Raw genomic sequence first — 25,102 nt, forward strand, 5'->3', positions numbered from 1 at the left:
CTCCCAGATCTGCTGGGTCCCACCATGGCAAAAAGCTCTGTGCAAAATGTTTGCAGAGAGACAAACACACCACACAAAACACACGTGCTTTTTTATGGAAAAGAAGTTTTTAAAAGGGGAAGAGTGATGGAATCAAGATGAGGCCGAATTTTCTGTGCCTTGAAGGCTTTGCTTTATTGCCAAGGGCTGATTTTCCTCCGCTCTGCCACACGATGAACATCCCACTCAGAGATGGACATCAGTGACAGGTTGGGCTCATGGGTCTAGAAAGGAAAAAAAAAGAGGTTGGAGGTGTAAAACTGAAATAAAACTTGCTGGGAAAGCTGCCCTGTATGAAACGTTCTTTACGTGAGGACTTCCCAGGCAATTGTGGCCTTTAATAAAATCATCTCTTTGGCCAACATCACTGCATTTTATACCACCTTCACAAAGCTTTTTTAAAGCCCAGCCTAAAGCACAGACTTATTTTTATTAATTACTTTTGGTGCCTTTAAGAGGAGATAAAAATATTAAAACTTACACTGAAATCCTATTCAAAATAATAGTTCAACATAATCTCTTACTAGTCCCAGCTTTAACAACTTGTAGAATTAAAAAAGAAATAGATTTTGCTGTAAATATTAAGTTGCTAAGAGCCTGAAATTGAATATAATTTTCAAACTTGTAGAGACAACAGCTGAGAGAAAAGTGACGGCAATTCCAAGGAAGTGGCTGTTCAAGATATATCCAAAGGATTTGCACAGCAAACTACTCCTCCAAGTTTTTTATAAAATTACTACTCTATAAAGCATCAAATCTACCAGTAAGTTGCTGGTAAAAAAAGACTATTTCTATATAGGAAAGAAGAAGATGCTGACAGTAACCCAAGTTTTTAATCAGCAGGGGTGGTTATGATTCTCCCGTGACCGGTTCTACCTCTCTGGTGCTTCAGAGGGGAAGAGAAGCAAAACAAAACCAGAGCACAGAGTTAATTAATTGAATATTGGAAAAATTCCTGCCTGAACCTTTACACTGGAAAGTTGAAGCATGAGATTTGATTATGATCTTTGCAGCAATATTACGAACATGGTGAGACCACAAAGGCAATTCTGTTCTCCTCAAGGGCCCTGAAGAAGGTTTGCTCAGATTAACAGATTTCAATTCTGGAAGGATCATCTTCTCTTTCCAGGCCCTGCACAAAATGTCCCAGAAGCTCAAAGAAATGACTTTTTACCAAGCAATCTAATCTTGTCTTAAAAGACTTTGACCAACAATGAGTCCTCTATTTTTATGGGGAGTGGTTCCAACATTTTGATCCTTTTATTTTTATGAAATGACTTCTTAGTGCCTGATAGAACTTGTACATATTCTGCTTTTTGGCTTCTGTGTCTCTGTCAAGAACACAAAAAGGCTCATTGCCTTCAGTTATCTTTTGTCAGTGATCACCTACAGCAATCCAAGCACCAATAAAGTGAAAAAGACTTTTAAGCCTTAAGTTGTGAGGTTTGTTTTCCAGCCCTAGCACTAAACTCCTCTGAGCCCTCTCCAGCACTGCCATTCTCCCCTCTTCTTTCTGAGGGATGCACACCAGAATGAAAATTAAAAAAAAAAAAAAAGAAAAAAAATTCAATTCTTTATTCCTTAAACATCACTGCAGAAAGAGATTCCACTAGGACTTTCAGCATCTAAAGGCTCTCTGCATCCCATCTTTTCACAATAAAAGCTCGAAAACTCCACGCTAAGTCATTTTCTAATTCATGGTACTTAACAGGTTCATTCAAAATCAGGAAAAGCAGCACAAAATTTCTCAGAAAGTGACACTTTCCCCAAAATGTGTGTGCAGCACTGAATTACAAAGCAGCAGAGACATTTTAAGTGCACCACAAATTGCAAAAAGCACGGAAATATTAATTTCTAAGTAAGAAAAACCTGCACCAACCTTAGACAGACGTTACTAAATCTAATCCTTTAAAAAAAGGGGAGGGAATTATTTGATACAGCACTAAAACAGTTGTGTTAAACACCAAGAAATACAAACTTCACCGTTGCATCTTCCTCAAATGTTTTGATCAAGTCTGTCAGCCCAGGAAAAAAAGTTTCACCTTATCCTTGTACTTCACCATCTTCATTGAAAATATTTTTATTACTTGCCCGTGACACAAAAAGTCACCAACTCTGCAGAAACCATTTTGTAACAGGTAAAATGAGTCAGGTTTCAGGCTCAGGAGTCTCCTTTTTTGATTATAAGGAGTAAATTTTATTTCTGTTAGTTCATAACTAAGGCATTTCTTCACAGGGCAGGGTCTAACTGCACCTGGAATGACCCAGGAAGGACCTGCTGAAGGATTGATTGAGGGATTGGTTCAAGGACTGGTTTCTGTCTCCTGCATAACTCTGGCCATGATCTGTGAGAGAACCTGAGGTTCCACACAGTTCTTCACAGAGACTTTTCCAGTTCTGAGTACTTTCAGTAACCATTAATCCACTTCTGTCCCATGAAACCAACAACTCCTTCGCTTCCCATCTGTAGTCAAGGTGCCAGACATCAACAAGAGGGGGGAAATTTAAGAGTGGGTTTGTGCAAATATTGATTATTGCAACAGATACTGCAAGAGAAAAGTAAAAGAGGAATCCTTAAAAATATCAGAATACTTAGCAGCCTCCAAATTCCTTATTTTGGCAGCTCTTCCCACATCCAGCAGCACATAACACGTTTCGACTGTTGTGTTCTCTGTTATCCCTCACTCTCATCATCAGAAGAGGCTTTCTAGGTTTGAGGGGGTTTTGCTGGGTTTGTTTTTACATTTCAGGATGCATGGAGCTGATGAGAGCCATCCAAGAGCCCACAGCCACCTTGGTGTCCCCGGCATGTGGCACTCCTGTCGCTGGAGTGTAAAACACAGCACAAGCTGCCTTCTCAGCTGTGGCCTTTGCAGGGAGACCCGAGTGTGACACACTTTCCACTTCACTGAGACGTGCCACATGTTACAAAACAGAGCTGTCCCATCATATTTCCAGTTAGTTAATACAGGAAGATTAGCGGCATCTCCGGAGATTTGTTCATCTACTTGACCGTGGCTATCACTGAGGGGAAAGTACAGCTGGAGCTCCACTTGCAGAGCAGGATCATTTTTTTTCTGGTATATTCTGGACTAGACTTTGCTTGTGTGTAGCTAAACAGTCCTTTCATACACAATTTATGAACCTGCACTGGCTGTGCAGTGATCATTCTATGAACATGCACGAAACTGGAGACATTTCTGTAAATCTTCATGAACACGAGCAAAGATTAAGTTCTGACAGAATACAACTGCATTTATCATACCTCTATCAACAACCAGTATTTCTGTGATCAGTTGATTAAGCCACAATCTGATGTGTTTCTCCAAAAAATACAAAATTAAAGAGTTGTCTTGCCCTTCCTACTGTCAAATGAAGCAGAACTCACCACTGAAATAAATGCACATCATTTGTATTGCAGTAACAGCCACACAGATATCCAAGACCATCCAGAATGGATCAAAATCAAAAATGCAGAAATTTTTGCATATCAAGAGACAGCCACATGTCACAGCTTAAGAGGAAAAGTTCACATTTCTGGGAGCACAACTCTGAGGGCAAACTGATGGTGAAATACCTCAGCTCCAGCCAAATTTCACCAAGCACATATACAACACAAACTGAGCATTTTGTGGAGCCACTTACAGCCTCAGCTAGACCCAGATTTTATAAAGTGCCAATATTTCTAACCCTCCAAAGCAATAGCACAGCTTTTTCCTTTATTCTGAGGCATTTGTACTGACAGTACTTTCTGATTAATGGTGTATCAGGAGACAGCACAGTTAACACAGATGGCAGCTGATTATTTCAGCATATATCCAATTAATTGTATATATTTGAGGCACGTTCCTCTGCAACCTGCGTGCATTAAAAGCCCCACCTCGTGTGTGACTGCACACTCAATAACCAGCACTGCAAAGTCTTTACCGGCTAGTGTTAAAACTATTATGAAGGACCAAATATTTCATCCTGTTGGTTCTTGTAACCAATTTCTTTAGATTTCAGGTTCGTTTTTTCCCTTTCTGTGCTTTCCCTCATGATTCATGAGCCTCACAGGCCCCTTGGCACCCTCTCCCCTCACATGCCATCAGCACCAACAAAGGCCACGTTAAGCCAGCGGCTCCAGGCCCGCCCGCGCCGCCGTCCCAGAGCCCACAGAACCATTCTGGGGCTTCACCACTAAGCACAAAACCTTGCACCAACCTGTCTGAGCTAAAATTCTTTTGCCCTCGGTGTCATTAACAGCGTAAGAAACCGGTGGGATTGTGCAACACTTCATCACCTCTGTATTAAGCAGCCTCTGCCTCCAGTTGCATGACAGAGATCATTAGAAGATGTCTGTCAGCTGCTTAGGACTCTGCTAAACCTTAATTGTTTATATGCCAGTTTATGGCTCAAATTACAATTTTTGAAGAGCTTGAAAACAATCCTGTTTCCAAGAAATAATTAGAGGGTTTTAGAGTGTGTATGACTGAAGCTGAGCAGAAATGAGCTTAGATCTTACGGTTAAAGCACTTGAAAAGTGCTCCGAACAGCAAAGCTGCGCTGAGGTTCTGGTCACATCAGGTAGGCCAGAATTTTCCCAAGTGCCCATTAATTATATGTTCTCAGGTATTTCTTGCTCTGTTTTATGACTTGAATCACAGACCGTGTTCTACAGACGTGCAGAGTTCTCACCGTAGCTGAACTCCCCAAAAGCTGGGTTGAAATGATGAAATAATACCTGGAAATAATTACTTGTGGAGCCCCATGAGCAGCAAAAGGAATATTCTGCTTTTCCTTAAATTGGTCTTAAAGTTGAAACCCTCCATGAATTGCTTAACATTAAAAACAAACATCAGTTTAGGTTATATCCTTTCTCTCAGGGAAGACAACAATGCAGCCACCTCCTCTACTGGAGCACTTTTCATTAAATTTGGAGGAATTTCCTAGTTAAAGGTGGTTGATATACCCAGGAGGAATTACAAGTGCTAAGGAAAGGCACACAGGAACACAGCATTCTCCCCAGAGAGTCACCTGACACAGCTGATGCTGAAACGGGAAATGCACTTGTTCAAATTGTGCAGGCAGAATTGATTAAAACATTGATTTACTTTATTATTGTCTCACTGTAAAATATGATCATTATACAGCACAAATGTTCTATTAATAATTTGAAACACCATTAGCTTTAAAAATAAGTTTGTGAGCAACCATCCAAAAATGTGTGAGGGGTCTCCTCAGGTGGTATTCTAATACATTTCCTAGTCAGAATCAAAAAAAAGAAGGCATTAAGCAAGATCTTTTTTTAAGCACATGCTTTACAGCTTTTTCACAAAGTAGGAGCCCTCTAAATCTCTATTTTGAATTACTGAAGAAATATTTACTGAGTTATGCATTGAAATTTGCAAATTTAAAGCTACTAAAATATATTCACTCTTAAAAAAAAAAAAACAGAACTAAAGAAAAAGAATAATGATACCAGATTTCTTAAATTGTGTTTTAATTGTCTTTTTTCTGTACTTCAGAGTACTGTACTTTAAAAGGAGCTCATCCGTGTATGAATGGTTGAGCTCAGCAAACTCCCATGACATTTTCTCTGTATATTAAGCATTTTTGAAGGAAAAGAAAGGAAAAGCACAAGAACGACTTGGGAGAGCCCATGGTAAGGGAGAAAACAGCATTTAGTAACAGATGAAAAGTTCAAATACTGTCAAGTTGTAGGGAATTACTCAAGTGGCAGCAGTTGTGTAACAATACAGATACAAGGGCTGCAAATTGAAGCAGTTTGCAATCAGCTGCTCCAACTGTGAGCAAGAAGTGACAGCACTCTTTTAGGAAAAAACAGATTAAAGAGCATCCTCTATGAACCCACTGGGATCTGATGGCTCTAAGTGTCCTCAGGAAAAGAGAACAACTTAAATCATCCTGAAATTTCTGGTTTCCAACGTCCTTTAAATCCTTCCTACAGTACAGAACACAGGAATAACCTTAAAACACATAAGAAAAGAAAACATAATCCTCAACTGCTCTCCGGGTCTGTCACGTTGATTTATAACAGTTATTTCTAAGACAGACAAAAACACACAGATGCAAACAATTACTCTATTTTTGTAGGCAACAAGTGAGGTGGGTGGTAACTGAGAAATTTTGAAAAATCCTGTCACAATATTCCGTTTTTTCTGAAGTAACCCTCAGCACACAACAAACGCTCGCCACATCAGAGACTTTCCAGGGCCTGAAGGGCCACTTTGATTCCAGACCGCTGCAGGCATTAGTGGGGACGTAATTAGGGTAAAAAGTTCAACCACAGCTCCATGTCTAGAGTGCTGCCAGAAATAAATTTCCTCTCATTCACTGGTTTCTACTGTACCCTCCCTGAGAAACATATTGAAAACACATTTATCTTTGTAGAGTTTGTTCCTCTTCTAATTAACTTTATAGCGTTTACAGTATTTAATAATTTAAAGTGGAATTTAAAGTGGCCCTGGAAGCGGCAGCCCTGCCTGTAATGGTGCTGTGCATTATCTTTTCCCTGTGGTGCTTCTTTTGACAAGTTACTGGGGGCAGGTTTGTGCTCCAGCTGGTTTTATCCGGACTTCCTTCCCTCCATCCCTTCCATCCCTTCATCCCCTCCCTGCATCACTACACAGACAGAGGTTGGAACAGCAGTAAAACAAAACCGTGCCTCAGCTCGGAAATCTGCTCTCCCAAACCTCCACTCCATCCCAAGGATGGCTTGGAAAAGGTTTATCTTTTTACAGCTCCATAAATCAAAGCTTTAGAAGGTCAAAACTACTCATGGTTCTCACCAACTGGTCAAGGTTTGACCCCAAATACTCATTTTCTTCCAGTTTTGATCCAAGATTAACAGTTTATTATAGTTCAAAGGTTTTTTCTTACTCTAGGTTCACTGAGACAAACATTTGGTGTATCAGAGGAACTCCAGAGCTTTCCTGCCCTGGGTATTTACACATGGAAACACCACCTTATTCCACTAAAGCTCCATCTCCTGGCATTTGAATCCATGAGAAAATTCAGAGAATTACCAGCAAACATCACTTCAACATTACAAAAAGTACATTATTATAATCACAGAATCAACTTACAAGGAAAAAACGCTGGGATCTGGAGAGCTCTTTTTAAGATGGAGAATATTCCATCTTTAGCACGTAACAACCCCAACCAGCACTGCTAAAAGGAATTTAAACTACTTTATTCAGGGATCTCGCTCAGGCTCTTAAAAGCTACCACACAACCTGCTGAGGCTAAACTGAATTTTCCTGAAAGAAATCAGAGAGGAACACGTTTTTCATCTGCTGGAAGGGAAGGAAATCTTTGCAAGGCAGCTGACACCACACAGCTCTGCAGTTAAGTGAAGCTTTGCAGTTATTCAGCAGCTCAAGAACCTTTGGGACTCAAATCCTCAAAGGTAACAGAGAAACGGGAGAGTTTTGCCCAACTTTAGAGGTCCTACTGTACTTCTTAGAACAAAACCCATTAAATTAAGTTTGCTCTCTAGGCTTGAGAGTCTTCACAAAATCTGAGTTTTGCGCAGTCCTCAATAAAAGCCCACAAATATTTCACAAACTTCATGAAATCTATTTCATGGTGCCCAATACAATTGAAAATCACAACCATCTGGCCCAGCCGTTTTTCTGAGTGATTTCAGAAAGCAAACTGCATTTTATACCTGGAGTGGCTACACCCTTTGCACACCCCCTGGCAGGACTGAGCCAGGTGAGTCCTCGCCATCACCACTGTCTTTGCAAGGGCATTCCAGGAGAAATATTCCAGGGAGAGTTCCCCTGAGCAGTGTGAGGACTGGGAACAAGAACTTCATTCACCAGAGCTCGTTTCCTCCTCTTGGGAGATCCTTCCAGGAGCTTTGCTGTTTGTGTCTGACAAATCATTTCCCAACCAGCTCATTTTAAGCATTAAAAGCCACGGACACTTAGAAGTGGACACTGGATTTTAGCACTGTCCAGTGACTTTGCCAGACCCAGAACAGGCTCGTGAAACTCTGAAACACTGAGAAAATATTAATACTTTAATTGTGCTGTTACTCATGTGAAGCTGCTCCCTAAACCTGAGCACTCCCATAAACACATTCCTGAGCTGAAGTTGGGTTAAGGTTAGCAGGATTTAATCTACAGTAGCCATGAGAATAAAGCACACGCTTCCTGAAAATCTGCTGCCAATTGATTTGCCTTGTAAACAGATCAGCAGGGGAAAAAAAATGCTGGCTAGCCAAAGTTACACATTTTCTTTGCTCCAACTACTCCTCCTTCTTTAATTTACCCTAATTTCCTCTCTCCTCCCATGATTAATAAAGATTACATTACCTCTTGCTTCTCATGCCCTTGAATGACCTCCATCCAATTCTTCAAGTCATCCAAAATTTTCCACCACTTGATATCATTAAATTAATTCATCTTTCTAAAAATACAAGCTGGAAAGCCAACACAGGCTGCTGCAGGGGCCACTGCCTGAGCTCCTGCACTCTCCCTAAAGGCTACTGGCTTCAAACTCTTACTTTTTAATCTTCTAGTACTGATTGTTCAATTAGTTACACTTGCATCATTAGCTGATTATCATACTTGCCTATGTAAGATTCTGGCATAATCTGCTGATCTTTCAGCAAAATAATTTGTCTATTTGCACACAGGACAAGGGAACCAAAATATCAAATATGTTTTGTAAGGAGGGCTTAGAGGTCCAGTACCTGGAGAAAGATGGACAAAGGCTATTTATAAGAGCAGGCAGTGACAGGACAAGGGCTTAGGCTTCCCTGCCCCTCCTCCCTGTCCCTGCTACTTCACGTGCTTTATTTCCCTCCTGGAATGTTTATTTCTGGGGTTTTTTAAGCTTTCTTGTTACCTGTATCATCTACCGAAGGGCAAATTTGCAATGTCTCCATCTATTCTCAACTATGTTTTTAAAAATCTAAAATAAAACTAAATTATCCTGCTCAGTTTCTCTTTAAATTTCTCCATTAGTTAAAATGAAGTGTTTATTTAATTTAAAGAGATTGGTACATTTACTTATGAAGAGAACAAAAGTAATGGATTTTGGACCTCTCTGGCGTATTTGAAAGTGTTTTTACAGATCCAGTATGTTCCAAACTATGGCTTCAATGACCCATGTGGGGAAAACAAGGATATTTTAATGTTTCACCACCAAGAAAATGCATTAATATGCACCAAACCCATCAATTAATTCCGTGTATGTATAAACATTTGTTTGTCTTATCACCAGGAACAAGCAGGCATGTCTTTGCAAACCTCCACAACCCCAAAATTTAGGCAGATATTCTTTCTTTTTTGGTTTTCCTTTTAATTTGAAAATCTTGTAATGTAAGACTGAAGTTGCCTGAACCAACCTCTAAAGCAGCAGAGAAATACCAGCCAAAAACCACAATCTGTTTCCCATTTATGTGTCAGGACTGCACCGTTTTGGGGGGCTGTGAAAACAATTATTTTGAAAAGATTATTTAGTGAATCACGGACTGGTTTGGGTTGGAAGGGGACCCTTAAAGATCATCCAGTCCAAGCCCCCTGTGAAACATCTCAGTCACTTTACTAGCTGGAAAAATGTGACTTTTAAAAGACAAAAATGTGCATACCAAAAGCCAGCCAGAAAATCAGATATGAGGCAAAAGTTCCACCTTGTTGATGAGTATAAAATGATGACACACGAGAACAGAAAACAAAAACCATTATCAGCAAATTCATCTGGGAATTAATTAATAATGGTAACAACAAAAAATTATTTGGAAATGATATTATGGCGCTGAAAACATATGAGGGGCTTTTTTTGAGGAAAGCAGAAACTGCCCATAATCTCTGAATTATTTTCTATTAACTGAGGAATACAATAACACAATGAAAATAATGATCCTCAGGGTCTGTTCATTTCCCAGGTATCTCAGCTTCTAAAAGAAGGGTTTGAAGGAAGATTTTTACCAAACCAAAATATCCCTTACATATTAAAATACACTGTTTGGATAAAGGTTGAAACTCCTATGAGAGCAGTATTTGCATTTCTAATTTATAAATAGTTAAACTTACGGGGCAGGGAAGAAAAGGAGAAAAATCACCATAAACTGGGTTTTGCAAGTTGTAAACACATAAAGAAAAAAAAAATCACTTCTCTGCCTTATGTGGATTCTAATTTCAACATTTAAGGCAGGTAACATTAATATTGCAATTTAACACAGTAATAACAGAGAAAGTTAAAGATTTGACAGTTCTTCCTTCACACACACAGTGATTAAACTCTTAATTGAAAAAGGTGTGGCACAGAATTAGCCTTACAACTGTAAGAAGATTTACTTCAACTGTTCAGCCATTAAATGGCTGTGTAGAGAATTACTCCTGAAAAGCAAATATTTTCCTGTAGGTAGAGATATAAATCCTGTGCATTGTCTGAATCAAACGTAAAATGTCTTAAGGGCCTCTTTTATAAGAGCAGTGATACAACAATTTTGGCCAGAGAGCACAAAACAAGACTGCAAACTGATTTTTCTAACTCAGAGAAGGAGGTTTAACATGTATTTTGCTAATAAACACTGTGTGGCTGCAACAATTAAATGCTTGGTATTTGTAATTCATTTGCTGCTTGAAAAATTACTTTTTAAGACATAGAGATTGCTTTAGACACTTCACAGTAATAATTCTGACCCAGTTTAATATCAGAAAAGGTTAATTATAAAGTTGTGATTCCACTGACAATAAAATAAACTTAAAATACCCCTTTATTTATTTTATATCAAGAGTCTCTTTTTTTATTCCTTTTATTCCTTTCCAAAAGCTTAAGTCATAGGAAAATGTATGTTGATGCACCAAAAAAAAGTTTCAAACCACATCCTAGTGTTATCCCATGAGGAAAAAAGGAGCAGAGCTTTAACAATGTCATCTACTGGGCTTTTTAGATGACATTACAATTTATGTATTACTTCATACACAAAAATATTCTTACCCAGAAGATCCAATGCTTTTGCACACACCAAGCAGAGGCCGCTTCTCAGCAAAATTATCACATTTCTGAGCACCTGAGAAGAGGGAAACAAGAGAAAAGCAAAAGGAAATTACTATGCACTGTTTGTACAGTTTCTAAGTTCAGGTTGGGGCCCAATATATTGAATATATAACCCAAAACTCACAGCTTGTGCAAGGTGAGGGACAGAAATTCAAATCCCAGGCAGAGCTGTGACCACTGAAGAACTGCTCTTGACAGAGTGAAAATGAGAAACAACACAAGCAGCAAAACGTGGCCAGGCTTTGGGAGTGATTTTCTGTTCATCCCATTTGGGGTTGGGATTCTGGGACTGTAACAAGTGATTCTTGCTCACTTTTCATTGTTCCTTATAAAGCTGTCTGCACTAAGGCCCTCAGCAGCAATGCCTGGGGTTCACACCTTGGCTTCCAGTTTGTGCAAGTGGAACACACGAGTGCCAACCTCAGAGCAGCCTCTGCAGCCCCTGCCCTGTGCCCAAGCAAACAGGAGATGAAATTCAAACCAGATCCATCTGTTCCACCATCAGGAGATTCCAGCCTTTAAGAGAAAACAACCTCCAGTGGGACTCCAAGTGAAAACACAACTCCTACACCACACCCCAGCCACATTTAGGGGTGGTTTCACCAGGTGACAACTGGGCCAGTTGTCCCTGCCCTGGGATCCATTCCCACACCAGTGGCACCAGCCCTGGCACTAGAACCCAGCCTGTCATCCCCCCAGGCTCAGTAACACCTTCACCCCAGCACAGGCAGATTGTTAAAGACGCCACACTTCTCAAAATGGGGTTTTAAAGAGTTTGGAGAACTTTGCTTTACTGCTGCATAAACAGAAATAAAACTAAAATTGAGTTTAAGGAAAAACAACAACAGCAAAAAGTCTCATTTCTGCTTGTGAACGATGTTTAACTGAATTCCAGGGTATGTTTCTACCCAACTTAAATAACTGAGTAACAACCAACACCACCACTATGAAGTTTCCTCCATTTTCTTTCAACCTTTGCCTTTTTAATGATCTATCTATAGGTCTGCACGTGTGTGGTGAATAATGGAATTTTTTTTTTCTCCATTATACACCAAACCCTTTGATCTCTAAAGAATATTAGTGATAGAGCCTGCTCAAAATTTAAATCTCAAATACTGCTGTACAGCCCTAAATCATTTATTCAGAAAGGCACAACAATTAACAATATTCATTTTGACACAGCAGACTCTGTTAATTATTAATAACTCAGGTACATGCACTTAATTTGTAACAAACACTGTTCAGTCCTCTCATCTGTACAAGGATAAGTCTTCCCTCCTACACCTTTGGGTATTTATAAAGTCAAATGGGTCACATCAATAACTCCACCATCAACAATAGCTTTACAAAGAACCTAAACCAGCCAGATGGATTTCCCTTTTATTCCTATTATTTCAAGCTCTTTGGTGAGTCAAACCTGTACTGTATGTACTGACCTGTAAATTGATAAATGAAACATAAAGTCTCCTTAAGAGTCTGGCAACCGATTTGTTTCCTTCAACCCAGGTAACAGATGAATTCCATTTGTTCTGTTCCCAGCACTGAGGGGGAAATGCTGACTACCAGCAGTTCTGACACTGATTTAAGTGCAGCCAGGACTTTACCTGAAGTATTTAACTCTACTTTTTTTCTTCTTTTTTCACTAAGATGTATTAGAGACACAAATTCAGATGTTTCTTTATGGTCTAGCTCTCAGTTTAACGAAAGGAAGGGGAAAGAAGGAGGAAAAAGGTGGAGGGGAGTCCAGGGAATCAAGTGCCCAAAATAAAAAGGAATGCCAGTTTTAATACCCACAGCACAGATTCTGCAACAGGTGCTTAAACTTCTGATTTCAGTCTGTAATAACTCCAGTCCCTCAATTTTAAAAAATCCATTTTCTATTTCAATACTTTCAGAATGTAAATATTAATACTGCAGGAAAGGATCATTATTGGGAGGCCTCTGAGGGCATTAAATCAGGTTAAGAGCTGTCCCATTCATGAGATTGCACAGAGCGACATGTGTTGGGCTCTGCCATGCTCTAATGGAAGCAGGAGCCTCTCCCAGTTCTGGGGTGGGATTTAATCCCCCAAGTTCTGCTGGATTAATTTTCATTTGTAAAATTGTGTTTATTTGCATGTGCGAGGCGCTGACGTTGCACACACCTGCTGCACACACAGTGTTTAACAAAATTGAAATGAAAAACAGCTCCCTAAATCCCCCAAATACAAAAAGTATTGAAATCCTGTTGCAAAGTCTTTTTCTTAAACTCCGTTTATTCTAAATCCTTTTAATTCTGTCATATAACACTACAGCATTTATAAAATGCTGGAAATCCTGACAAATCACACAATTAAAGTAATGAAAACTGCCCTTCCTGCCAACAAGGCACCACCTTATCTACAGCTCCATTTAGCTAAATGATACGTTTGGTTTTTTAAAAACCTAACTTCAGTTGGTGTGCTTAACATTGAAAAAAAAAAAAAGAAAAAAAATATCTCTCTGTGGCTAAATGAAATTTCATACAAACCAACATTTAGAAGTTGATGAAGTCAAAAGGTTACCCACATGTAAGCTCAAAGCAGCTTAGGCCCTGTCCTGCTGATGAAACTGTGAATAGAGACCTCGGGCCTGCTAAGGCCTCTCAATAATGCCAATAATAAAAGAGCAACAACAACAATAACAACAGCACATCTTTATGCAGAATAAAAATGAAACCCAGTGATTTTCACAGGAACTCAAAAGCTGCTCAGAACTATGGAAATCACCCTGGTTTCCCATGGGGGGAAACACACTGGATGAATTTCACACTCTGACCTATTTAGCAGTGGCATAGAGGCACAATGGAGTGGATTTTTCTGGTGTGTAAATCCACTGATCAGTCCCATCTAATAATGTAGTGCAGCTCCTGCTCCACTAAACCCCTCTTATTTCCATCTTTTCCTTAGAAATCATGTTGCATCTGGGGTCCTGCCCCACGTCAGTGCAGCAGCCAAGCAGTACCCGGGAATGCCCCAGGCTGGAATTCCCTCTCAGCCTAACTGGGTGAAAGTTTCAGGTGCACTGGCCTAAAGCACTGATGTGATGTGATGATGGAATACAGGTCAGTCCAAAGCTTCAAAGAAATTAGTATTTTACAGTGTTGCACTCCAAAATTCTCCCCTGTAATATCTCTAAGAGCCTTACTTGGAGAATTCCAGTCTGTAATTTCTGTAATCCACAGACATTACCATTCATTACCCCAAAAACCCCACAGAACAGTGGGAGAACACCAAAAGTCAAACACACACCTGCAAAACCCACCTACACCACCCCAAACCTCGCCTGTCCATCGTGCAGGGCCAGTTTCTCCACCACACAGCCCCTGTGATTATTTTGGCCTTTGGGGATTGAAAACCACTGAGCCACCCAAGTGGCTGAACATACACAAACCTCCCATCTGCCTTCCTTTAGGGAGCAACCTAAATATTAGAGCTCTTTAAGTGTACCTGCACATAAACCTGAGTCAGCTTTTGAGGTTCAACTCTGCATTTTACCAACATCAAAGATGGGAGCAGTGGATAACAGGGATAAATCTGCTGCAATATTTCAACTCTCAATGGGTTTTAGTACCTCTAACTTATTTTTAATTTGCTTTTTTTCCCCTTATAAGTCAATCTGAGTGAACAGTCAAATTCACTGAGAGATGTAAGGCTATTACACCATCTTTTCTGCAAGCAACATAATCTAGAAAATGGCAATAAATTAATTCAGCTTGCTGGAGGAATTTATTTTCATAATGCTGAGACATGGAAATAGGTTTTACAGCCAACCACTGATCTAAACTTCACCACACCAGCCTGTCACCGTGTCCCTTTGAGCAGGAATTGCCACACACAGAGCTGCTCCTCTGGCTTTCTGAGTTTCTTGATTGATTTTTAAACTATGCAGCTCCACCTTAACAAATGGGCCAGCAGAAGGCAAAGCAGGTATTTGGCATGGGGCTTGTAAAATGACCTGGGAGAAGTAATAAAAAATGGGAGACTGTAGCACTGGCTTACCTCAGAAAGCATCAATATTCTGATTTTGTAGGTAAAAGAACAGCAGAGGTAACTGAAATAAATGCACTGACAGCAAAAATCCAGCCCCCAGCACACCTGGGCACATGGAAACACCCCTCAATCCAGCCCAGCACCCAGGTCTGGAAGTGAAGAGCCAGGCCAGCCCAGCAGCTGTGCCAAGGATGGCTCAGCAGATAGCACAGCTCAGAATTCTTGTCCCTAACACTGCCAGAGTCCAGACTGAGATGTTCTCATAGTCTAAAAATTAGCTCTGCAAGCCCAAAATCTGGTCCCAGTGCAAACCTTCAGTCTCCAAAAAGGGCGTTTATATTGTAAACTGTACAGAACAATTAAAGCCCTGTCTATTGAAGGTAGGTATGACCTGACCACAGAGAAGAGCTGGTATCTGTGGGGTTTAGCATTATTTACAGAAATCCCTCAGGGTTTTAAGGACATCTCCAGCAGGCTGCAGAGCAGCCCTGCCACGGCCACCAGGACATCAAAGTGATGCTGCAGAGCTGGGCCAGGCCAGGGCTGTTGGCTCAGAGCAGAGCAGAGCTGCCAGGTCCGAGCAGTTCCAGAGCTGGCCCAGCTCCTGAGCTCACAAACCTGCCCAGCTCCCAGCTGGCAGTGCCCCAGGGCAGCTCCAGAGCCTGCCCAGGCTCCTGCTGCCAGCAGCACCCAGGACCTGCTGAAGGAGATCCTCTGCATGAATTGACCCCCCTGAAACAAGGCTTCATTATGCCATGAGGCACACTATGAGGCAGAGGATCTAACATCAAAGGACTGCAGTTTTTTAACAAAATAGTTGACAAACTATTAAGTTCTGCTCCCGTAAAGTCACCAAGTTAAAGCCATGAGCTTTCCTTTCACACCTGGGAATGAGCTGCTTATCACCAGCTAAGATCTGTTTCTAGGAACGTGCCAAATCCATCCACCAAGAGACTCCTATTTTCAATAATTCCCTTTTTACAGCTTTACAGTAAAACAGTGTTTGAGCCTGCTGATGGTAATCAGCTTCTCCTTTACAAATTCCTTTTATTTTGTTCAGAATCATTAAAGCTCATGAGTTAGTTATCTAAGGCCTCTTATTACAGCTTTACTTTTATCTGATTCCAGATACTGGTCAATGATACATTCATGTACTTTTAATCAAAGATTTATTTAAACCAAGCCATGTAAAAAGAGACCAAAACATGTTTTTAAAAGGTTTGGTTTAATTTAATATGAGCTAATTTGAATAGTTTTCTAATGTAACAACTATCATTGTCAGATGCTAATATATGGAACTTAGGGGCAGAAGGACAGTAACTGCTTGAAGGAGTTCATGAGTGTAATTTACTCGATTGAAAAATCAAAAACCTGTTTTAATACCAGAAAAAAACAGAACTTCCACGTTCTTCAATTAATTTACTTCATTTTCATTTCCATTTACACTTTTCTTCCTCCTTTTTTTTTTTTTCCTTTGAGAGAGGAAGGGGCACAGACATCCATTACTCAGTGACACACATAATAGCAAAAGAGCAGCTTGTTGGGAATTATGCCGTGTTCCAGTAAATGGAATAAAGGAACAACAGGCCTGGGAAGTATTTTACTGTAAGTTAGTTTAACCTGTAACAGTTACACAGCCACATACACTTCGTATATTCCTCTGCTCAGGAAATCACCAAAACAATGTATAATACATCCATGAAACCTTTAACTTTCTTCGTTTGCTTTCTTTGAAACACACAAAATTAGTATAATTTACTATGAATAATTTAAATAAGATTTGAGGCTGTGTTTTTTGAGTTAATTAATTCATAAAATATTACTAGAAATTCTAACCCAGCCTAATCCCCAAACACCTTGGTCATAGTAGAAAAACACTCTTTTCATCCACAAAGTAAAACAACTCATTTAATTTAGACCTCAACAGTTCTTGCAGAAGTCTACAATTAGATTGGGTTTGGATGAAACAGGGTAATTTTTTCAGTGGAATTTGCTCATTTATGCACAGTTGCTCAGATTTTGCAGCAAGTTCTTCTGGGGATTAATTCAACTTCTGGAAGAATCCTGTTAAATTAAGCAGCTTGGTTCAGAATTTGATAAAATAGTATTTAAGCAGTGACAGAGGAGCTGCACTCTAAGGATGATAAAAGTTCAGCCACTGAAAGGGTCAAAGTGAGTAAAGTTAATGTAAAATACGGAGAAATTGAACAAACCAGAAGCCAGTGCCACCCCAAAAACCAAATTCTGTTGTCTTGTTAGTTTTACTGGAGTGGAAAAGCAGCCTTTTTGAAAAGCTCTGGTGAATGATGATCTCTTGAACTGTGTACTCACTGATCTGAGGGGCTGGGAGGATCCGTGCGGCTCGAACCGGCCCGTGGCGCACCGAGAACAGCTCCTGGGCTTCTCCACTGATCTGCAAATGTCAACAGCAATGCAAAAAGCAGATATATACTTTCAAATACATATACATTTAGGAGCTAAGAAGGTAGGTAGAGAGGCATTGTAGGGAAGTACACTGGTAAGACTCTGCCTAAGCAACCACTGGCATTTCTGTAAATGAGAATAGGCCTTAGAAGTCTCGAATTAATTGTTCATGACCATACAGGTTTTGGAAGAAGCAAGACTTGAAGCTGACTAAAATTTACACAAATTTATCCCACGTTTCACATGGTTCTAAAGAAAAATGCCAACTCAACAGAGATCAAGAGTGGCAAACATGGGTGGAAAAAGATGGGAGAATTTCATATATTGGTTCATTTCACACTCACCATGTGTGAAAACCATGTTTAAAAATAGGTGGTCAAGCTACTTAAGCCTGCCACTGATGGCAATGCTGAAAAGATTAAACCAGAAGCAGTCAAGATGAATTCCCAGACTTCCTGCAATGGTCACTCAATGTATTTTCATAACTGCCTGGTAATGGATCCGATACGGAACGTCAAGCTCCAGGAAAATGGCAAACATTATGAAGCTCATTTCCAAATAACCAACAACTTAAAACAGATGTAATGAGCCTCAGAACACAGCCAAGGCTGGCATAAAGTTTTGCCAAACAAGCAGCTTACAATATCAGAACAGAACATGATTTGGAATAAGGTTCCTAGGAATCAATAAACTATAAATTCAAGTGAACTTTTGGAAATGTCATTTTAGGGTTGTTTCCATTTCTTTCTGCACTTCAGCTCACACGTCCAAAAAGTTAAAATACTCCTACTGTTTGACCAGCAAATCCCAAGTACAGTACTCCAGGCTCTCAGCTTACATCCAATCCTGCCTGGTTATTTATTATCACTGCTCTAAGTCATCGGGGAGAATGAAACCCACCCCATGAAGCACAATTATAAATAAAATTACTTTGAAAATACCATTTACTACAGAGCTAACCCACCATCCTGCACACAATATAGAGAAGTACTGCTTTTCCCTGTTAAGCCTGGAATTACACACAAGCTACACAAATGTGGTGAAATAACATTCTAACCCATTTTAGCCCAGCAGTTTATCAATTAATATCACTTTTACTGACACTATCAGAATTATTCCTGATGAACACAACACTTTTCAAACTGCAATCAAAATGAGAATTAATCCCTGGGTCTACCCTGCTCTTATTTTATGAGGCAGATGTTCCAATCACAGCAGATTCTTCTCTTCCCTCTGCACACACAACCCTGCAGTACTCCAGCTTTTGCAAAACAAGTTTAATTCTCCCTCAGGAGCAGCATCTTGACCAGATTCTATACAAGACACAGAAATGATGATCAGAAATCAACTCAGCAAAGGTTTGCTGATGGCTTTTAACTGATCGTGAGCTTGGAGTGCAGTGGAGAAAAAAAAAAAGCCTCTGGATGAAAACATCTGTATCCAGAAAAAACAGCTTAGGAAAATGTAAAGCACAGCTAAGCAGAAAATGAGGAAAATTAAAGAGGGACAGAGTAATAAAGAGATTAAAAAAATTAAGACAGCAGCACGTTTTCTGTCCATTGGAACACAGCAGCTCTATGAAAAGGCAAAGGAGGAAATGGAAAAGAAGGAAAATAGAAGGGTTTGGAACTATTATTATTGGCAATTAAAGATTTTTTCCCCCAAATCATAAACATGCTGTTTCACACGTGTGTGCACATCTCTGGCTATGAATGAAAACAAGAGGGAAAGGAACCAGCACAACAAAGGTACGGAAGGAGTGATCCCCATAAAATGTCCCAGCCCAGCTCAGACACCTCCTTCTCCTTTCTAAATCTGCCAGCACACGAGCCCCAACTCCAATCTACTTCAAACAAAGTTCCAGTCCCCAAAGGAAGATACACAGAGAAGGCCAAACCTTCTTAACTCAGGCTCTGCTCTTAAATATCCTGAACTCCAGGAGCATGTTTATCCAGCCTGGGGTGCCAAGACCTGGTAGAGCTTAAACTTGAGACTTGCAAAGAAAAGCCTAAAATGTCCAAGTACAAATGAAGTTTGTTTGTAGTGAAGCATTTAACATGGAAATCCCAGCCCAGCTCTTCTCATGCATATAATGCACTAACTTTTGAATAATTAATATTCATTATGTAAAAGATAATTTATTATTTTATACTGGGGGAAAATTACAGAAAGGTTAAGTGGAGTAACAAAAGCCACAGGATCCAACAGTGACAAAGATGAGATTACAGGTATTTAGCCCCTGTTTTGAGACTACTGTAGGTTAACAGGTCCTTTGCTCAGTCCCTGTAGGACTCTCAATCATGGAATGGTTTGGGTTCAGCCTCTACAGCTCACTTGCTGACTCCTGGGAGCTAAAAAGGAGCAAATTTTAAGATACACCCCCACTGGGGACTTTGCAATGAAAATACAAGATGCCACCCAACCACCAGCAGCTCGTTTGTAAAGAAAATTCAAAATTCTCTAACAGGCACAAATAAAGTTTCCAAAAAATCTTGATGTGACACTACAACATGGATCACATTAAAACACTAATATTTAATCTAGCATAGTTTCATAAAGTAACAGCTTTTTTAGGGGATTTAAATTGTGTGTCCTTAACTGTTCTGTAGAGACAGGGACTCATAGAAGGCATTGCCTGTTGTTGTCTGTCATGAATTAGTAAGAACTTGGTTGTTCCTTGGTTTGCTTGGCACTGAAAAATGCATTAGGGCTTTGAGTTCAAGATTTTCTTTGAATTCCAATGAACTTCTTTCAAACACCACCACCAGCAGAAGCTTCTGCTATCTGCAGTCTTATAAACCCCTGAATGAACTGTGGTTAATGCTAATGCCCTTCATTTATCTGTGGACAACATAAAACTTCATTGCTGAGGCCACACAGATCCAATCTGCCTGCAAGCACCATCTTCAGGGGACAGAGATTGTGTGGCCTGATCTTCCTGCCACTCCAGCCCTTATCTCACATGCTCAGGCAGCCAATCCTCCCTGTGAATAGGACACTTATCCCACTAGGAACTCAAGTGGGACAAGGAATTGCACACTGAGGGGAGAACGGCCAGCCTGGATCAGATGTGGGCTGGCAACTCTCAGCCAAAGGCTCCACATCCCATTACCAGTCCCTCGAGCTCCACAGTCTCACATGCACAGACAAAATATAAATAGAGCTCATGAATTGAAAACAGAGCTCTAAATTCTTCAAAAAGCACCTGTGAGAAACGAGGCTGTGGCTGCCATTTTGGATTGGATCCAGCTAAGTAGCAAGCCCCCGTGGCAGCTCTCAGAGCTCTTAAAAGTTTTTCTTTCCCATTCCAAAAGCCAAGAATATTTCCAAACAGGTTTCAAGAATTGGATATTAAGCTGTAAAAGCAGCACCAGGTACTCGTTGTAGGGAAGAGTGAATCCAAAATGACGGCTCCAAGCTGGTCTGGTAGAACATCTCAGCTTTCCCAAAACATGGGATCGACCACAACTCCCAGACCTACAGGGAGGGCTGGAAGCAAAGGATTCAAATCCCCCAACAAAGTTTTCATTGCTCTCTTCCAATTAAAGGAGGAGGAAGAAGAGCTCTCTCCTCCACTTAAGACATCTTGAGCTATTGCTTAAAACATGACAGCCCAGGAATCTGCAGCACTGGTTAATTTTTGATGACAGAGCTGTATTGTTTGGAGTACACCAGTTTGCACCCACAAAAAAAAAGCTGAACAAAGAAAGTTTTGTTCACACCAAGGATAACTAATAGTTTTCAACCAGAGAAAATGGTTTTCACATGGTGAAAAAAACCTAAAAAAAAAAAAAAAAAAAAAAAAAGCCAAACACACCAGAAATTTGAGTTTAGAACTCAATGCTTGACCTACTGTGCCACTCTAGAAATGGAAACTGGGGAATGTGTAACAGGAAAAGGGAACGATCAGAAGGCTGTTTTTAAATATTCTGCTGCATGTTTTAAACATGAAGATATCATGATATGATGTTAAAATATGATAATAAGCAATTGATAGACACCACCACCAAATATTGCTGTGTAGGGGTTAAAGACAACTTCCAGTCATGGTGCTTCTGAGAAAGCAATGAAGGACTGGAAGAAAATGAACACATTTTATCACTTTAGTTTAGAAATTCACTCAGCTTTTCCATTCAATCCAAATCTCTGTAATTATCTAGAGATTGTAAGAATCTAATGCTCAAAGAATGTTACTCTAGCGACTGGATTGAGGATGAAGTTGCACGTAGTACTTTAAATTATGGCAGTGCTAATGGAATCAGAAGTTTTATAAAACCGTATTTCTCGCACGCTGGTGCATCTTCAAGTGTAGAAAACCCAGAGCCTCAGAAAATGATTTGCATAGATGTTTTGCAAAGTCCTCAGGCATTTTTCAGGTTCACTAAGTCAGGCCATTGCTCCATTTTTCCGAGTGATAAATGGAAGTGGTTCCCTCTAGAAAGAGGTTTGGATTGCAGCTTGGGATGAGATAAGTTTCTTTTTTAATTGTAACAAGAACCATTAAATTAAGATGATTTTTCTACTTCTGAAATTCCCAGCCTACAACGAAAAAAATAAAAAAAGCAGCCAACGTGCATTCCCTGAACAGGAACATCTAGAACAGATACTTGGAAACCACATCAGGCAGAAACCAGTTCCAATCGTCTCTGAAACATGAAACTGGGAGCGAAGCGAAAACAAATTCCAAACAAAACACAAAGCTCCGCTGCACCATTATCAAATAGGAACTCCTAGTCATATTCCCAGATTCCTCCCCACTTAGCCAGGCATATTTTAAGCCCACTTTTAACCTTCCCACCCCCGTTTGAGAGCAGAGATCAAAGCTGAGCCCTTCGCACGGACACCTTCCGCTCCTTGTGCGCCTCCGGCTGCACTTCCAAGGCCAGGCTCCCCCAAACACCACCCCAGCCCTTTGAAGGCGCCCTAATGGTATCTCCCATTTGCGAGCCACACTCGTGCAGTCAAAAGATCTTCCTCCAAGGAGATGTTAATGTGAAAGCACTCAGCCTGCGAGAGACACAGCGCTGGGGAAAGGCTGCGAGGTGTGGGCAAGTCAATGTAACACCATTAGCCCGAGTGTCGGCTTAGGAGCTGTCATAAACACTTCATAATCACTCACACACAAACCCTGCTGCCTGCAACACATTATTAAGTGCTGAATAGAGGGCCAATTGTAGGAATAAAAAAGCACAATGCTACAGATAATAGCCTTCCTGAGGAGATTTGCACATAAATGTCAGATTGTTGCTTTTGCAGATTATGCTGGAGAAGGCAGGGTTGGGGTTTTCTTTTCTTAGCTGGAATAATATTGCTTAATTACAAGCTAAATAGTCAGCAGGGCCAAGAAGAAAGGTTTGTGTAATAGTAAAGGACACAAAAAAGTGTTGCCAAATAAGCTCTTAAATATTTAGTCAATCACATAACTGCCAGGTTTTATTGTGCTCAGGCTAAGCAAGGGAAAAAATGCAAAGAAGAGACAACAATGTGAAAAAAACCCTCCAGTTTATGTTCCCTCCAAATTTGTTGGATATACAAACGCTGCTCTGTAAAGATATTTAAAACTGATGTTAAAGATTATTGTTCTGTGAAAATCTCCACTAACAGAGGAACCACTCCAACGCTGAGGTTGGACTAACACGGAGCGCCCAGGTCCAAGCTGCACCTCCCTGGCTGTGCTCTGAGAATTTCACAGAGCACACAAACGAAGGGCTGGCAAAGTGATACAATATCTCCACAGCTGACATTCTGAAGGCGGATGGTAAAATGTTTCCACATTTGGCATTTTCTCCATTTCACTGCACTGCCCCTCAACTCATACTTCTGCAGAAGTTGAACAATACTAAGAGAAGCTGTCCTGCAATTTCATTTTTGTTAGTTTTCCTGAAATAGCAAATACTATCAAAAGCTAGGAATTATGAAGAAGTGAAATACTTCGGGGGGGAAAAAAAAAAAAAAGGACAGCCTGCTTGTATGGTCCTACTGAGAAGAAGGCAAAACCAGGTATTCCGTGGCCTAACTTGTGGCTCATCCAGACACAAGGAGAAAGAGAGAAAAAAAAGAAAAGAAAAAGAAAGAAAAAGGAAAAAACTCCACCCATGGCAACACGTCTTTTTTTTTCTTTAGAAAACACGCGTTCATTTGGATAAGAACATTCCAGCTGGATAAAACAGGGTGTTTTGTAAGGATTCTTGCGCTCAAGCCGATGTGATACTCAGGGTATCCTACTTAATTAATTAATTAATTAATTGATGAGGTTGTGCTGCCGCTCTTAGCTCGGTGTCCCAGCGCCACCGTGTGGGCGCTTTGTGTAACGCACGCGAGAGAAAATTCCCTCTATTTTGGCTGAAATGTTCCCAAGTTTCAGTCAAAAGTTCCTAAATTTTAGCAAACGGTTACAAAATACTGAAATTTAGTGAAGTATATTAGGTCTCCCTCCATTTCTATTAAACATTCTTTCAAACGCCAAAGTTCAGGAGCTTTCTTATTTCCTCATTCCAGCTAATGAGATGCAATCAAGAGGATAACAAGATGCAATAAAGAGGGGGCGAAGCTCTACCACACCCATAAAACTCAATTTAACTGAAATTTTGCTGTATAAATTAACATTATTTCCTAAGCTACTGGTATATAAACACATGTTCTACATAGCTACCCAAGAAGTTGTAAAATGCACACATTTCTGGAAAAAACGGTGTATTTTACAAAGGGAAAGAACTCCATCCTCTCTGCTTTATTCTGAAGGACAAGGTGTTGTGAACCGTTTTGCTTTTTCTAAGTTCAGAATTTTATGACCTACTGTATTCAGCTTCATTCTCTCATTTCAAGAAATTTGGGGGAAATTCCCCAAATGAAGACCATGTGCTCATAAACCACTCTGCAACACAAACCAGGGGGTGGGGATGACAACACGAAATCAAACCCACATGCACACAGAGCCCTTCATAAAATTAAAATTGCAAATCATGTCCATGACAAACACGTGATTGTAAAATGCTGTTAATACTGTCATACTTGAATTCCTGGGACAAACAAATCCTGTGGGTGTTTTTCCACCCTTATTCCTTCCTGTTAAAGAACAAATCTGTCTTTTTTTGGGGCTACAAACTATTCCAGAAAGGCAAACACTGCTCCCAGTTTGAGTCTGGAAGTGTACTTAGCAGGAATAATGTGTCCTGAAATGGGAATGCCCTGAGAAATCTGAAGGCACACGAACTGAAGTGTCTGAGCTATGCTCAGGATTATCTGAAGATAAGCACAGTACACACAATCCATATGACACTGATGGGAAGTGTTGGCTCTTTCCACTCCAATGGGAAAAATTAAAGGTAAAATATTAAAGTTATAACAGAACATAGACCAAAAAAAGGAGAAGGAAGGAGTGAGGTGAGCTCTGTACTCACAGGTATGCTCCAGACTTGCATCCCATCACTGTATCCAATCATCAGCAGCAACGGGGGCTCATTCCCAGTGCTGTGGATTTCATGGAATTCCATATTCCTGGATGTATCTGAATTGGGGTTCAATAGCAGAGCCATTATTAGCAGGTCAGGATCAAGCCCAGCTGCTCTCAGCAACACCAGATGGTGTCTCCTCAGTTGTTAGAACTAAAA

General features: G+C 40.3%; 1 protein-coding gene across 1 annotated transcript in view; it reads right to left on the bottom strand.

The window, feature by feature from the left end:
• BCAS3 (BCAS3 microtubule associated cell migration factor) overlaps positions 1-25,102 on the bottom strand; it is a 299,898-nt gene that overhangs the window by 268,704 nt on the left and 6,092 nt on the right. Inside the window, 3 exon segments of the mRNA XM_042026416.1 lie at positions 10,999-11,071; positions 17,400-17,481; positions 24,893-24,999. Of these exon segments, the coding sequence (XP_041882350.1) occupies positions 10,999-11,071; positions 17,400-17,481; positions 24,893-24,999 (262 nt within the window).

The sequence above is a fragment of the Corvus kubaryi genome, unplaced genomic scaffold (assembly GCF_017639235.1).
Source record: "Corvus kubaryi isolate FWS band 111438036 unplaced genomic scaffold, C.kubaryi_AGA036_p1.0 37284, whole genome shotgun sequence".
NCBI lineage: Eukaryota > Metazoa > Chordata > Aves > Passeriformes > Corvidae > Corvus > Corvus kubaryi.